The sequence below is a fragment of the Populus trichocarpa genome, chromosome 17 (assembly GCF_000002775.5).
Source record: "Populus trichocarpa isolate Nisqually-1 chromosome 17, P.trichocarpa_v4.1, whole genome shotgun sequence".
In the NCBI taxonomy this organism is placed as follows: domain Eukaryota; kingdom Viridiplantae; phylum Streptophyta; class Magnoliopsida; order Malpighiales; family Salicaceae; genus Populus; species Populus trichocarpa.
The window spans coordinates 3,587,061-3,602,953 of NC_037301.2; the positions used below are offsets into that span (position 1 = coordinate 3,587,061).

General features: G+C 36.3%; 2 protein-coding genes across 2 annotated transcripts; both read left to right on the top strand.

Annotated features, from left to right (window-relative positions):
* The first annotated feature begins 396 nt into the window (after window positions 1-396).
* On the top strand, window positions 397-2,840 carry LOC7461260 (phytosulfokine receptor 1). The gene is made up of 2 exons (XM_024588801.2): window positions 397-1,472; window positions 1,935-2,840. The coding sequence occupies exons 1-2, from the start codon at window positions 609-611 to the stop codon at window positions 2,661-2,663; spliced, it is 1,593 nt and encodes a 530-aa protein (XP_024444569.2). The 5' UTR covers window positions 397-608; the 3' UTR covers window positions 2,664-2,840.
* Window positions 2,841-9,646: 6,806 nt separating this feature from the next.
* LOC7461261 (phytosulfokine receptor 1) lies at window positions 9,647-11,900 on the top strand. Its single transcript, XM_002323714.4, has one exon. The coding sequence runs from the start codon at window positions 9,708-9,710 to the stop codon at window positions 11,712-11,714; it is 2,007 nt and encodes a 668-aa protein (XP_002323750.3). The 5' UTR covers window positions 9,647-9,707; the 3' UTR covers window positions 11,715-11,900.
* The last annotated feature ends 3,993 nt before the right edge of the window (window positions 11,901-15,893 follow it).

Below are 15,893 nucleotides of genomic sequence, written 5' to 3' on the forward strand. Positions count from 1 at the left end.
TTCTTCGTAGACTTATTTATATGCAACCCACACTCACGAAAATTGCACTTTTTTAAGAAATTAGATAAAAATTCCTTTACTTTAACTTTCCTCTCTTCTTGATTTTTCTTCATTTAACTTTTGTGTTTTTGTCTTTTATGTCTATGTGGTTGCAAAAGAATCTTATTTTTATTTGACTTTTGGAGAACAAGAGTCACCGTCTAATTACTTTACCACCTTGTTTGAGTAAGGATGCAGTTTTTTATTGGTGAAGACCTTTTTTCATATAGTTTTTAAATCCAGGCCGGTACAAGTTCTGGATTCCGGGTTTTGACACTTGCTCAACGGAACTAGCATGTGAAAGTAACCTAATTTAATATATCTGCCGAAGCTATTGACTGGTCAAATAATGTTGTTAAAGATAGAAGGATTCAAAGTCGAGCATGGGAGGCAGTTAATGAAGACAATGAGTTTTCAAGATCCTATAAATGAAGATAAGGATTCTACAACAAGCTTGGAAGATCAGAACATCAGAGAAAGTAAAACCAAAAACCCTTAACTTGTAATCAATTCACGCTATAGTAACACCATATCTTCACTCCTCATCCTTTCGTACTCCCTGAAACTTGATGAAGATGCAGCTCCCATACCTTTACTTTACCTTCATTTTGTGCACGATCAGTTTCAAGGCACCTGTCATGAGATGCCAGAATGTGACATGCAACTCAACTGACCTCAGAGCCTTAATTAACTTCTCCAGTTGCATAGACTCAGGGATTGATGGGTGGGATATCTCTAGTTCTGGTTGTTGCTCTTGGAATGGTGTCACTTGTGACAACTCCACCACTTCAAGTAAAAGGGTGGTCAAGTTAGAACTTGCAAGAAAAGGACTCGGAGGTTCAATCTGCAAGTCCTTCGAAGGTTTAGATGAGCTGAGGATTCTGAACCTTTCTGCTAATTTTCTTACAGGATACTTGAACCCCTACCACTTCAGTTTGCAAAAGCTGGAGGTCATTGATATGAGCAATAATGACTTTTACGGTCAATTACTACATGGTGATGATTTACCCTCACTCTGGTATGTTGACCTCTCGATGAACAGATTTAGTGGCAGTATAGATGCAACATATTGTTCAATGTCACCCCTTATTGAAGTTCTTAATCTTGCAAACAACTATTTGATTGGTGAAGTTTCAGAGAGTTTTGTAAAATGTTCTTCTCTGCAGCATCTCTTTCTTAATGGCAATCAGATCTCAGGAACTTTTCCGAAAAGTCTCTTGCAACTGAGAGATCTTCGTACGTTGAAACTTCAAGAAAATTTGTTTACTGGATCGCTAAATGATGGAATTGGTAACCTGTCTAAGCTTGTGAAATTGGACCTCTCCTTCAACAGGTTTAATGGATTTCTTCCAGATGTGTTTGACCAGCTTGAAACGCTCGAGCACTTCTCTGCCAGATCAAATAAATTCAGTGGCCAGTTGCCCAAGTCATTGGTAAATTCTCAATCCCTTTTGACTCTTGATTTGGAAAACAACTCCTTCACCGGTCTAATCGATCTCAATTGTTCTGCAATGATTCAACTTACCACCCTAAATCTTGCTTCCAATAATTTCCATGATCTGGTAGCTAATAGTTTATCATCTTGCCTAGGACTAAATAGTTTGAATCTTTCCCACAACCACCTTAGAGGTGGACTACAGTTTGCCTTCAAGAATCTCCAGTCCATGAGACGCCTGTCACTCTCAAACACCGGTCTTGTTAACTTTACATCAGCACTTGCAACTCTGCAATATTGCGAAAACCTAACCATGCTGGACCTTAGCTTAAACTTTCAAAATGAGGAATTACCAACTGATATGAGTTTGCAGTTCAGAAACCTCAAGGAACTCTTTGTCTCCAATTGTCAACTAAGAGGTTCAATTCCATCATGGTTGAGTTCTTTCAGCAATTTGCAGGTGTTGGATCTTTCACAGAATCATTTGGGAGGATCCATCCCATACTGGATAGGAACATTCAAATATCTCTTGTACTTGAACTTGTCAAGTAACTCCTTGACCGGGGAGATTCCAGAAGGCTTGACTGAACTACCGAGCCTCATTGACATGAACATCTCATTGGAAAGGTTTGCGACCAAAATTTGGAGCTCCATTCCATCTTTGGACTTGAGCTACAACATGCTCACAGGACACATACCTCCAAGTACTGGGAAGCTGAGAAAACTTCATATACTAAATCTGAAGTACAATAGTTTATCAGGACCTATTCCTGGTAGTTTATCAAGGATGACAAGCTTAGAAACCTTAGACTTATCTCATAACAAGCTATCAGGAGAAATTCCTGATACATTGAGAGAGCTCAGTTGTCTATCAACTTTCAATGTATCATACAATCAACTGCATGGGGAAGTCCCTGAAACAGGGCAGTTAGCGACCTTTCTTTGTACAAGCTTCATTGGAAATCCCGGTCTAACCTGTGGATGGGATGCCTATAGTCCACCTGCACAAACTCCTCCCCCTCCTACTCCTGTTGTGTTTCCCAGTGACAAAATGACAATCATGGGCTGGCCATTTGTATTTGGCGTTCCAACCGGTTTTGTCATCACCGTGGGCTTTTGCTTTGTAACTGGCTGGATTTTTCCAAAGCCAGAAAAAAGGAAGGTTAGAGTAATTAGAATCGGCCGCTAGAGGTAAAATGTCCGAGAATCCACTTTCTGGATGCTTCAAAACATGCATGTGAGGAGTCCTTTTTTTTTTTTTTTCCTTGCTAGTTGCTACTTTTGTTACCTCCCATTAATGTAAATATGCACTGATTTATTTTTCAAACAAATATTCGAGGATTGATATGCTGTGTTTATGGCAAAATGCAAACTTGAATTTGTTCAACAAAATGTAGCAGAATTTATAACCAAAATTAAACAAAGACGAAAATCAGGCTTCTGGACAGTAAATTTCGTTCGGTGCAGACATTATGAGTCCTTCTGCAGTCACAAATTTTATCAAGGAAAGGACTCAAGATTTTTCACCATCTGCAATGACCTAATACGTAACAAGATTTTGGCTGATGTTTGCTTAAGAACCTTCCAGGTAGCAAGACTTATTTAACGATACTGTTGCAGGTCTATTTTAACTCTTCCAGGCCACTTCCTATTTGGCTGAGTAGCAGCAAGATGTTGCAACTTTTGGATTTGTCATGAAATCAATTGAGTGGAAGCATTCCCTTCTGGTTCCATGAGTTCAAATATCTGTTTTACATGGATTTGTCCAAAAATAACTTGACAGGCGAAATACCAAAGAGCTTAACTAAGCCTGATCGACATGAATATCTCATTAGAAATGCCTTCCTTGAGCTTTCCACTTTTCAAGGCAAGATCCATGTATAAAATAATTTGGAGTTTTCGTCCTCCTTTGGATTTGAGTTGCAACAAACTCACTGGACCAATACGGCCAAGTTTCGAGAATTTGAATAAACTTCATGTTCTAGGTCCGCAGAACAATCATCTATCAGGAATAATACCCTATAGTTTACCAGGCTTGAAAAGCTTGGGATTTATGGACTTGTCCCAGAATGAATTATCAGGTGAAATACCCATGTCATCGCAAAATCTCAGTTTTTTGTAGAAATTCAACGATTCGAACAATCAGCTGCATGGAGAAATCCCCACAGGAGGCCAGCTCTTGACATTCCCACGGTCAAGCTTTGAGGGAAACAGAGGATTGCGTGGCGGTGACCTTCCACCATGTCAACCTCATCAGACTCCTCACACTCAGATTCAGCCGGTTGATGAAAAAATGTCTATCATAGTTCTGCAATTTGGATTTGGAGCTGTGATTGGTTTCCTTCTCACAGTTGGCCTTTGCTTCAAAAGATGCTGGGTTTTCCTAAAGCCATAATAAACACATATCAAAGCCACCAGAATATGAATCCCCATGCACATATACATATAATTATATCTGAACAAATGCTGACACCAAGCCAGTTAGAAGTAATAAGGAAATTGGCCTTTGTCGTCGTGTTCAATGTTTTCTGTCAAAACTCAGAATTTGAGCAGTTCTTGTAATGTCTCCTTTCTTTTCATCTCCTCATGAATTCAGCTAGACAATCACAAATCTTAAAGCATATAGAAAAGAAAGCAAATTCAATGAAGCATAGTACTTGGAGGGGCATTTTATCCCTGCTAAGTACTTATCGTTTCTTCTAGTAGCTTGTAGTATACAAATAAATCTAGAGAACAGCAGGAAAAATGGACAATTACCATGTTTAGTATCGACCCTAAGGATCTAAAGAGATATTCTGACAACAATCATTACTTGATTTCTTAAACAGTCACGACTATTTCTCAGATAAATGATTTCAGTTTAAGCATTCCTGTTCTCTTACTTTTTCTTCTTCTTTTTCTTTCTCGTTTGTTAGTGGTTGGAGAAATGGAGGTTGAAAAGTACAAACTAGACAAGTGCATCAAAAAGTTGGTATGATTATATGCCTAATCTTTCATCATGAATTCAACAGTACCATTTGTTTTTTTTTTTTGAAATTGTATTTAAGTGAGAAAAAAATATCAAATTGATATTGTTTAATATTTTTTAATGATTTTAATATAATGATATTAAATAAAATATGAAAAAATTATTTTAATATATTTTCAATCAAAAAATAATTAATAATCATATTTTCTCTCACCTAACTATATGTTAAACACTTCTCTCATGTCTTGATTCAAATTTTCTCTCATTCAACATATTATCTTAAAAAACAATTACAAAAATGCCAAGAAATTTGGTGTGTGACAATTATAAATTTTTATTAATCATTTAAATTCAACCAGGTTTCTGTATTGTACTATGACACAAATACCACAAATGGTGTTGAAGGGTAGCATTAATGGTGAGTTGTCCCACCACCATTTATGGCCATAAATGTTGTGTTTGAGAGGTGATAGTTGGCTACTGAAGAATCATTAATTAGGCTTTTATGGGAGTGTCACGATCCGAATCCCGGATCCATGACCGGCACATAGACAAGGTTCCCCTCCAAGGTTCCATATCTATGCAAACCCAAACTTACATACAAACTTCTCCTAACTCAATCAGAGTTTAACGCAACATTAATAACAAAACTAACTTCATAATATAATTGAATTGTTTTAATACAAGAGTTCATATAATTTCATAGTTTTGGAGCACTAACTAGACAAAAAGGAAGGTACAAATTACAACAAAAAAGCAGGTTCGGAAGGTTCAACAAAAATAACCCGCTAACAAGCTATAAGCCTGAAAAGATAAATAATGAGAGGGTGAGTTCAACAATTCAGTGAGTAGATAACGTTCAACACACACACACGAGGTAATACAACAATGAGAATATATATACAATTATGGATCTAGGTTCTTATACAAAGGTTTCTCAAATAGGCCATAACAAAAAGATCATATGGTAAAACTCGTCAGAAAATCAAAATGCAATGAGCATGAGGCTCCGTACTGTGGGATGATCAGTCCACATAGGTTGGTGACTCCCCCGACCAACTAGGGTTCAGATACGATGTGCACAAAGACTAACAGTACCCTGTTAGCATAGGTATTCTGACTAACATACCATAGGTTCATAATCATAATCAAACAGACATATTCATATCTCAAGGCTCAACTCATGACATCAATCAAATGAGGAGCTATCAATTCAGAAGTCAATTCAAAATATATATTGGTTCATATCAAGAATTCAGATTCAACAATTGATCATGCTTTATCATAACAAGAATAATAATCAACATATATATTATCAAGAAGCATGATCCAATTCATATTAACAAATCAAATATTTATAATATTTCTCATGCATATAGAAAATTATCCACTCACCTGACTCGAAAGCAAACAGAATCAAAAGCAGACACCGAAGAAAATCCTACTGACATCCCGCCGGTAGAATATCAGGATTATCTGAATACAAAGGAGACATATTCAAGAACGACTTGAAAAAAAATTTAACCTATTTAATACACTTAACTAAGGGTATATTCTGTAACCCTATATGTTTTTGAACTAACTAGTCAATTTTCTCAAAAACCCAAAATTTAACGGTTTTCCCAAAATCTAATCTATAATAAAACAAATAATAAAATTGGTAATAATTCACTAAATAACCCTCAATTATTTATCGAACCAATATGCAAAAGTTAATATTACAGCTAGGGACTAATCTAAATTTTTATCATATTTTATGGGTCAAAATGTAGCTTTTGTCAAATTGAAGGACCAAACTAAAAATATCATAAATCCATGACTATACTGAAATTATGACCATAATTAATTCTCATTTATGTCCAGAATATCTCATTATGCTCCAGGGACCATTCTGGAGTTTTCCCAAAATTTTAGGGTCAAATTGTAATTTTTGCCAAATTGGAGGACCAAATTGAAAGTGTTAAAAATTCATAACTATACTGGAATTCTGCCCATAATTCATATTTTATTCTGTTCAGAATCTCGGAATATGTTCCAGGGACCAATCTGTAATTTTCCAAAGTTTGGGGACTAAACTGTAATTTTCACAAATTGAGGGACCAAACTGAAATTTTGTCATCTTCAACCTCCAATCCAGAATTTCAACAGAAAACCTACTGTTCTTTCCAGATTTCTAACTCAAAATTCACCATTTACACAATTCATAACTCAAAATCATCACAATCTTCTATAATCAACTAAATAATCAATTACCCACAACAATCAACCCCATAATATTCAATTTAATTCATCAATTAAACCCAAAACACAAATTTTCAAAACCCTAACATTCATCAAAACTGAAATTAAAGTTCAATTAACATACATTTATACATTTAACAACCTAAATCTTACCTTTAAACTTATTTCTTCAATTCCTTTCTATTTCCCTTCTAATTTCTCTATTTTCTCTTCTTCTTCTTCCCCTTTTCTTCTCTTCTCCCGTTAGTTTTTCACTCTTAAAACACAACTCTCTTCTCTTTTTTTTCTTTCTATTTATATTTATCAAGTTTGTTGAATTACTACAATACCCTTCATTCATTTATTCCTACATCTAAGCCTTCAAGGGCTCTATAGCCTTTTTCTATCTCTTTATATTCAAAACATTACAGGGAGCCTATAAATAAAGGCACAAACAGAGCTGAAAGATCCAACCAAGTAGAATTTAAAAAAGGGAGAGAGAGAGCTACTTTGGTAGCAGAAGGGTTGCTTTGGACAGTAGCTTGTAGTGACAAGTTGAGTGAGAGAAATGAGAGTTGAGTTGAGTGTGTATCTCCTTTTTCATTGCTGTAGAAATCTTTTTTTTATCTAATAATATTGGTTGTTTTGTAGATGTAGGGAAGTTGTCGAATCACAATAAAATGTTGTGTTGGGCCCTTCTGTGAACAATGATCTTATCACCCCGATCCACAACAAATTGGTATAAGAACTTATCTATTTGCAAAAGAGATCAATTATATGTATAGTCAACGAATGAATTTGCATCTTACCTATAAAGAAAGAGTTTGAGCATCAGAACTCTCGAGAGACAATATTATAGCTGAAGACAAGTGGATACAACATATGTATAGCTAATGGTGGAATATTGGCTAGAACATGTATGAAGACAAAATGCCGATTAACCTCATGGATATTGCCCCCGTGATGAAGTGAAGAGCCAATTTAACTCTTGAAAGAAGAGTGAAGGACTCGTGGAGTAGCAACAAAGGGTACGCACAAACTTCTGGATAAGTATACTCTTTGAAGATTGGTGAATTTTTGATTGCATTGTAATACTAAGAGTATGAAGCAACGGTAGATCAACTTTTAATGAGATATCCCTTGGTAAAAATAGAGAGTTAGTTGAACTCTTGAAAGAAAAGCAAAGGACTTATGGAGAAGCAAGACACAGTTCCTAGGATGAAATAAAGGCGTGACTCTTGGATCAGTAGGTTCTTGAAAGAGTGGTGAGCTTGAGACTACATTGTAATACCGTGTTAGTGTCTGCCACACTTGGAAAGTATATAGAGAAGTTGTAATCCTTGGTGAAAAGCTTGGTTAATCATTCTAATTGAGCATCGTTATAAAGCTCGATGAGAATGTTGGAGAAGTACTACAACTTGAACAGTAAGCTCTTAGAAAATGACATGGGTGTATTTACGAGGTAACAATCTAAAGTTGCTACTATTTTCTAAAATATTAAAAGTCTTAATGAAAAACAATGTGATGATTATATAAAAGTATTGAGAAGTGATAGGGTAAAGAGTACATTTCAAGACAATTTTCAAAGTTTTGCGAAGATGAAGGTATTGAAAGACAACTTATTGGTGGCTATATACCCCAACAAAATAGAGTTTCAGAAAGGAAGAATTAAACTATGATGAAAATGATGAAGTGTATGTTATATTTAAAGAAGCTCTGTAAGAGATTTTAGGCAGGTTTCAAGATATCATTTATATTATTCTTTAACATCCCCTCTCAAGGGAAAGTCATTTGGGCATGAAACTTGCACAGGTCCACACTTCTTGGTGTTTAATTTTTATCATATAAATGAGGATTGTGAGATTCGAACTCGTGACCGCTTGGTCATCAAGGTTCTGATACCATGTCAAAAAACCAATTCAACCCAAAAGCTTAAGCTTTTAAGTGAGGTCCTAAGATATGAAAGCCTTTGGACTTGAAACTTTCACAGGTCCACATTATATCTTGTACTTAATTTTTTATTAAATAAACGAGGATGATGAGATTCAAACTTGTGGCCGTTTGGTCATTAAAACTATGATATTATATCAAAGAACCATCTCAACTCAATAGTTTAAACTGTTAGGTGAGGTTTCAAGATATGATTTATATTATTCTCTAACAGTAAGTGAGAGACAACTATCCGTGAATCACTTGAAAATATTTGATAGTGTAAAGGAGAAAATGTGGAAAAAAGATAAAAAAAAATACTGACATTTGTGTGATATATTCAAGTAAGTTTTGTGAGTGATATTCTGTAGAAACCAACTAAACTACAGCCCAACAGACCATTGAATAGCCACTAGCTACAGGTTTTGTAGGCGACACAAAAAAAGAGGAAAAACAATAGCTAAATTTTTCGGAACCTTATATAAGATAGTATTGGGCAAACTAGATGATGCGGGACACGAGAGGTTTGAAGAGTAAAAGGGAAGGAAAGAAAGATGAGAAAAGGAGCTAGGAAGAAGAAGGAGCTGAAGAAAAGAACAAGAAGAAGCTGAGAAGAAGCTGGAGCTGGAGAATTGAAAAGGAGAGAAGGGATTATAAAGTATATGACTGTATTTGTGTTTTACTTGAAAGACTTGAAACGCATATAAATAGCAGGAAACTTCACAATGGCTCTCTTTTTCTTGCCAGTGGCCCTACCTGCAACCAAATGAGAATCAGGGTGTAGAAAAAAAATAAAAAATCCAACTATACAGCGACCATAAAATGGACTCCTGACCTTAGTTTTTTTTTCTTCATTTAATTTGATTTGGAGATGAAAAAGTCTTCAAGTCAAAGCTGGACTCAAGTCATTTGGTGACTTGCTATTTAGGCCCTAGGATCCAATCTAACCATGATTTAAGGGGGAAAAAAAATGAAAGGGAGGACTTATAGTCAATAAAAGCATTGATTATTTTCAAGAGAGTAGACAGTTGAAGGAGTAACTTGTACCTTAAACATTCCACTTGTAACACCATTTTTTACTTCACTAGTTTCTTTCCTTTGACCCTTAGTGAAGAGATGTCATACCTTGCTTTCACCTTCATTTTGTTGATGATCAGCTTCAAGACTCCCTTTATGAGGTGCCAGAATGTCTCATGCAATTCCACTGACCTTAGAGCCTTGATTCGCTTCTCCAATTTCATAGAGTGGGGGCTTGATTGGAGTAGCTCAGAGTCAAATTGTTGCACTTGGACAGGAGTCACTTGTGATAATTCCACCATTTCAAGTAAAAGGGTAGTCAGGTTAGAGCTTGGAGCAAAAAAACTTGTAGGAAAACTTTCCGAGTCCTTGGCAGATTTGGATCAGCTGCGAATCCTGAACGTCTCTCACAATCTCCTTCGAGGTTATCTTCCAGGAAAGTTATTTGGTTTGCAGAAGCTGGAGATCCTTGACTTGAGCAATAATTATTTTGTCGGTCCTATACCAGGAGGTAGTGATTTACCCTTAATCCGGTACGTTGACATTTCAAAGAACAATTTTAATGGCACTCTTTATGCGACAATTTTCGAAACCTCACCCCATTTTCAAGTTCTCAATCTTGCAAATAATTATTTCACTGGTGAAGTTCCAGCAAGCTTTGGAAGTTGTTATTATCTGCAGCATCTCTTTCTTGATGGAAATGATCTCACAGGAAATTTTCCAGAGAGTCTCCTGCAACTGCGAGATCTTCATACATTGAACATTCAGGATAATTTGTTTTTGGGGTCATTGAATGAAGGAATCAGCAACCTTTCCAACCTTGTGAAATTGGATGTCTCCTTCAACAGGTTTTCTGGAATTCTCCCAGATGTTTTTGAGAGTCTTGGAAAGCTTGAGCACTTCTCAGCCAGATCGAATATGTTCTACGGGCATTTGCCTAAATCATTGGTGAATTCCCCATCCATAATAACTCTTGATTTAAGCTCCAACGCCCTCAGTGGTATAATCAATATTAACTGTTCAGCAATGCTTCACCTCTCCTCCCTCAGTCTCGGTGCTAATCAATTCTGTGGTCCAGTACCTGAGAGTATATCCTCTTGCCAAAGACTAAGTAACCTGAATCTTGGTCGTAATAACCTTAGTGGAGAAGTTCCTTATGCCTTCAAGGATCTCCAGGCCCTTACTTCCATCTCTCTCTCAAACAGTAGCCTTGTTAACATATCATCAGCACTTGCAATTTTACAACACTGCAAAAACTTAACCTCACTGTTCCTTGGTGACAACTTTCATGATGAGCAAATGCCTAGAAATATGAATTTGCACTTCAGGAATCTGAAAACACTTGTTATTCCCCATTGTGGACTTAAAGGTCAGTTTCCAATATGGCTGGGTAGCAGCAAGATGTTACAACTTCTGGATATTTCATGGAATCAAATGACTGGAACCATTCCTTCCGGGTTCCATGAGTTCAAATTTCTCTTTTACATGGATCTCTCGCACAATTCTTTCACTGGTGAAATACCAGTGAGCTTAACCGAGTTAGAAGGCCTAATCAAGAAGAACGTCTCAGAAGAAAGACCTTCCTTAGGCTTCCCACTTTTCAAGGCAAGAAATATGTACAAACAGATTTCGAGTTTTCGACCAACTTTGGATTTGAGTTACAACAAGCTAAGCGGACTGATATGGCCAAGTTTTGGAAATTTGAAAGAACTACATGTTCTAAATCTGAAGGACAATCATCTGTCAGGAAATATTCCTGACAGTTTATCAGGCATGACGAACTTGGAAGTTTTGGACTTGTCCCAAAATGAATTATCAGGAGAAATACCTCTTTCATTGGAAAAGCTTAGTTTTCTAGCAAGGTTCAGTGTCGCATCCAATCAACTGCATGGAGAAATCCCCAGAGGAGGCCAGTTCTTGACATTTCCATCTCCAAGCTTTGAGGGAAACAAGGGTCTGTTCAGTGATAACGTGACTCCTCGCCAGCCTCAACCAGCTGATGAAGAAATGACTATCATAGGTTTGCAATTTGGATTTGGAGCTGTCACTGGTTTCCTTCTCACTGTCAGCTTTTGCTTCTTATCTGGTTGGGTGTTCCGGAAGTGAAAACAAATATCACAAGAATAGGAAACCAGGTATAGCAAAAAATAAATCTAAACTAATGCTGTCTAAAGGCAGTGAGGAGTGATGAGGATGGTGGCCCTAGTTGTCAAGTATTGTGAAGTTAGATTTGGAAGCTCTATGTAATGTATATATATTTTCTTTTAATAATTCCATTGTTGAGTTTCCCAAGTATAGATCTTAAAAATTGTGCTAAAATGCCAAAGCAAAAGAGAAATCATCCGAGAGAACAAGGTTTATTATTTAGCAGTGCATCCCAGATAATTCTATTCTTACAGAGAAAAGGGTGGATTGGAGGGTCATATAAGAAGAAAAGGCTAAGATACAAGTCATGTTGCCATTCTGGATAACTTACCACCTTGTCAAGATAGACCACCACTTAAAACTGCTATTCACGACTATTCCCATAGTTCAATCCCAATTAAAGAAGGCAATGCAGAACGGTTGGAATATAAGCCCACTTTGATTTTACAGAGTGGTGAGTATTTAGATTGCTCAACTGCTTAATAAGAAAAAATGAACTATCAAAACATCACTTTAGTAGCACATTACATAAACCAGACTGTGAGTTATATCACTATCACAATTAAATTCCCTTGTGGATCCTTTGTATGCAAGAGAAACAACTCCAAGAGTGCTGTATTGACAAGTTAAGAATGATGACAATAATGACCATTTGTTTGCTTCTGGCCTTGCGCAGAAAGTCAATCAACTGAAAGCTAATGCAAAGATTCACAAACTAATTTAGTCATTGAACTGATGAGCAGAGTTTTGAGTCTAAGGATTCATGAAGACTGCGGAAAAGTGTAAGAGAACTGCAGTGAAGAGTAAAAGAAAGACCAGCGAGACATTTTCAAAGCCAGAGGGAAATAGAGGATACAGAGGATGCAAAAGAGTACATAATTGTTTTTGAGAAATGGTCATGGTTTCTACGAAAAGTGAAGTCTAAAAATGGAGTTCAATTTCCATCATTTTTCATTCTTGTAAGAGGAAAAAAGTTAAATAAGTTATTAAAGAAAACTCGGAGCATGAATGGATGCAAGAGAGAGAATACCTAGGAGCATGGCTCTACTTCTATATCGAAGCTAGTCAGCTGAGATACTGCAATTGCCTACAGTCAATTTGGTTTTCTGATAGAGACAAGTCTAAAATAGATGATAAACAAGGAGGAAAATAATGTTTATAGAAATTAAGATGTTCCAAAATGTAATTCAGACAATGATTTGACATGGAGACATTTCAAGGCTTCTGCACAATGGCGATGCAGGAGATATCACACAATGAGCTAGTGTCAGAATGCTCATTGAAATATTATTTTTCTTAGTGAAATCGAAACTGAAAACAATAGTAGTCCCTTCTTCTTTTTTTCATTATTTTTATTTTTCTTACTAATCTGATCTATGATTTATGATAAAGCATGTTGAGGGAGTTTCCAGGATGGAGTCATTGTCAAGCAGTTGAAACCAGATTATATCAGGGACTACAGAAATTATATCACGGACTACAGAAATGTTGTCCCATTCATCTATGGTGATAATTTATGCTTCTTTCAGTTATCCTAGTTTATGTCAACACGCTTTAGTTTCAAAGGGACCAAGCCCATGATTTCTTGATTAATTGAGTAGTGGATAACTGATCATTATAAAACATTATTTTCCCTGGACTTATGATGAAAACAAATTGCAGAAGTAAGCTAATGAAGGGTAACTTGCAGTCAGAGACTTTGAACAATTCTAATCTTTTTCATTCTTTCCTATTTCATAATTTACAGAAACCAAAAGAACATCGGGCAAACAAAATTGCTGCAGCTAATGAGTATCAGATAGTCTGTTTTGCTAACCAAGATTAGTAGCCTGACGATTCTCTGTATACCCTAATGACTCAAAATTTAGTTGAACAACAGGGTTTCCAAAACAGTTTCTAAAAGTCACAGTGACAATATGAGCAGAACTATAAAATAGATTTTCTGCACTGCTGCATTACTGAAAAACATTCAAGAGACTATCCGTCTTTCTGATCGATTGAAACATGGATTCAATCTTATTAAGGAAGAAAACAGAAAAGAACATCATGCTGTTGAATTGAAATGCTTAATAGTGGAAGTCAAAGTGAATCAATTAATTGTAAAAGAAAAGCTGACATGGGACAAAGCATAAAACAGTGGAATTATTAAAAGCAAGCTCTAGACTTTCAAGTATAAAGGAATTTGGAGCTCTCTACCAACCCTAGATGTGAGTTACAACAAGCTCACAGGACCAATATGGCCAAGTTTTGGGAATCTTAAAGGAAAGAGAAGCATTTGTCAGGCATGGCTCATTTACAAGTTATGGACTTGTCCCGTAATAAATTATCAGGAGAAATACCTCTTTCATTAGAAAAGCTCAATTTTCTATCGAAGTTACAGCGTTGGATACAATCATAATGGCTGTTAGATCTGACAAGGAAGGTGGCCCTTGACATGTTTTGTAAATTTAAATTTGGGAAATTCTATGTAATATATCTCTTGTTTCTTCTCATGCTTTCACTGGTTCAGTTGTCAATTATAGATCCTAAACCACACAACACATGCAAACAATGCAAATGCAATAGAGAAATTAACCAAGAGAACGTGGTTTTCTTCGGTCATGTCTTTTATGATAGATGGCTATGGAAGTTTCACTGCTTTCCCTCAAAGCGCTTGAGCCTTTCTGGTTGCTAAACATGCTCATTATTCAAAAGCATTCGAAAGAATGGTAGGGTTTTCTAGCCTAGAAATGTAAAGGGAGTTGCTGACATCGATTCCCCTGACCACTCACAAATATCTCTCAGATAATCGCCCTTTTCAGGCATTTTTTTTCTGTCTCCCTCCCTCTCTGCCACTCTGTTTTTTCTGGGGTTAAAAATAGAATTTGATCCGTATAATTCATATCTGTTTAAACAAGGACAGGCCAAATCCACTTAGAACTCAAATTAAGAATTGCATCAAAGTACGTTGGAGGGAAGGAGCAGAAAAGGGCAAGAAATAACTGACAGGCCATAGAGGACAACTTACCACATTTTAAAGAGAATTGACAGTTGAAACCAGCTCTTCAGAATGAAGACTACGCCCACAGACTTGAGGAACAGCAAGAAGCATATACATCAAAATGCGATGCACGTCGATTGGAATATAAGCCGGATGTCGCTGTGTCATATGACATTCTTGTAGATATTACTACCCAACTTATTGCTTTAACAGTTCATTTCATCAAATCAGCTCGACAATAAACTTGAGAGTGCAATGTTGACAGAGAGCTAGATTGGGTTAAGAAAAGATGGAAATGTGATCCTGGGGTGTGCCTCCCTGGGAGAAATTCAATCAACCGTAGGCTTTCAAGTAAAAGAAGAGGCATGCAGTGAGAACGATGTAGATTGAAGAGCATGATATACAGTTATATTTCACATCAACCTCATATTTAAAAGAAGAAGCGGACATGTACGTTTCACTTCCTACATACCCAGGTGAGAATTCTTGCATGATCAGTAACTACAAATTAACTGATGGAATTTATAAATTGAAAAGCACTAAAATGTCCTTTTGGATTGTCACAAGAAAGACCAATTGATCTAGTACAAAGAGTCAACATGAAGTCAGCCTGGGAAAAAAATAAAGGAAACGAGCAGGATTTTCCAGAAAGTTCAAGCACTAAGAGAACCTGATGCATATTAACAAGAATCATGTAAAGAAAATAGAATCAAAGTTCCCAAAAATCTTGGAAACACTGATATAGTTAATATATACAGTGCTTATAGAAGAACAACCATTGAGGTTTGAGCCTCCATCCAAGTTATGGACATATTTATGGAACATGGATGTGACATGATAAAGAAAGACCAGCAGAACAGCTTTGAAAAGGGACGGAAGTGGCAAGGACAACAAATTAACAAATAACATAAATATAAAAATAGGTGATTATGCAATATGCATTTATGCGTTCATTATGTTTCTTCCTCTATCAATCATTGGGGACTATTGTTACTGATAGAAATGTTACATGAGCCAGCTGTAGTTTCAGAAAATTTCTGGGAAGCATGTGCGATATGGTGTGTGAAAAAGAAGCCTTAAATCTCTCTTTACAAGGAAGTAGTATTCTCTAGTTCTCTACTTTCCTTCACATGTTTGATCAACTTCACTTGTGTTGCATA

Coding starts and splice junctions, on each gene's coding strand:
- LOC7461260 (XM_024588801.2), top strand. CDS start 609: ATGAAGATGCAGCTCCCATACCTTTACTTTACCTTCATTTTGTGCACG. Junction 1,473..1,934: donor GCCAGTTGCCCAAGTCATTG/GTAAATTCTCAA, acceptor AGCAATTTGCAG/GTGTTGGATCTTTCACAGAA.
- LOC7461261 (XM_002323714.4), top strand. CDS start 9,708: ATGTCATACCTTGCTTTCACCTTCATTTTGTTGATGATCAGCTTCAAG.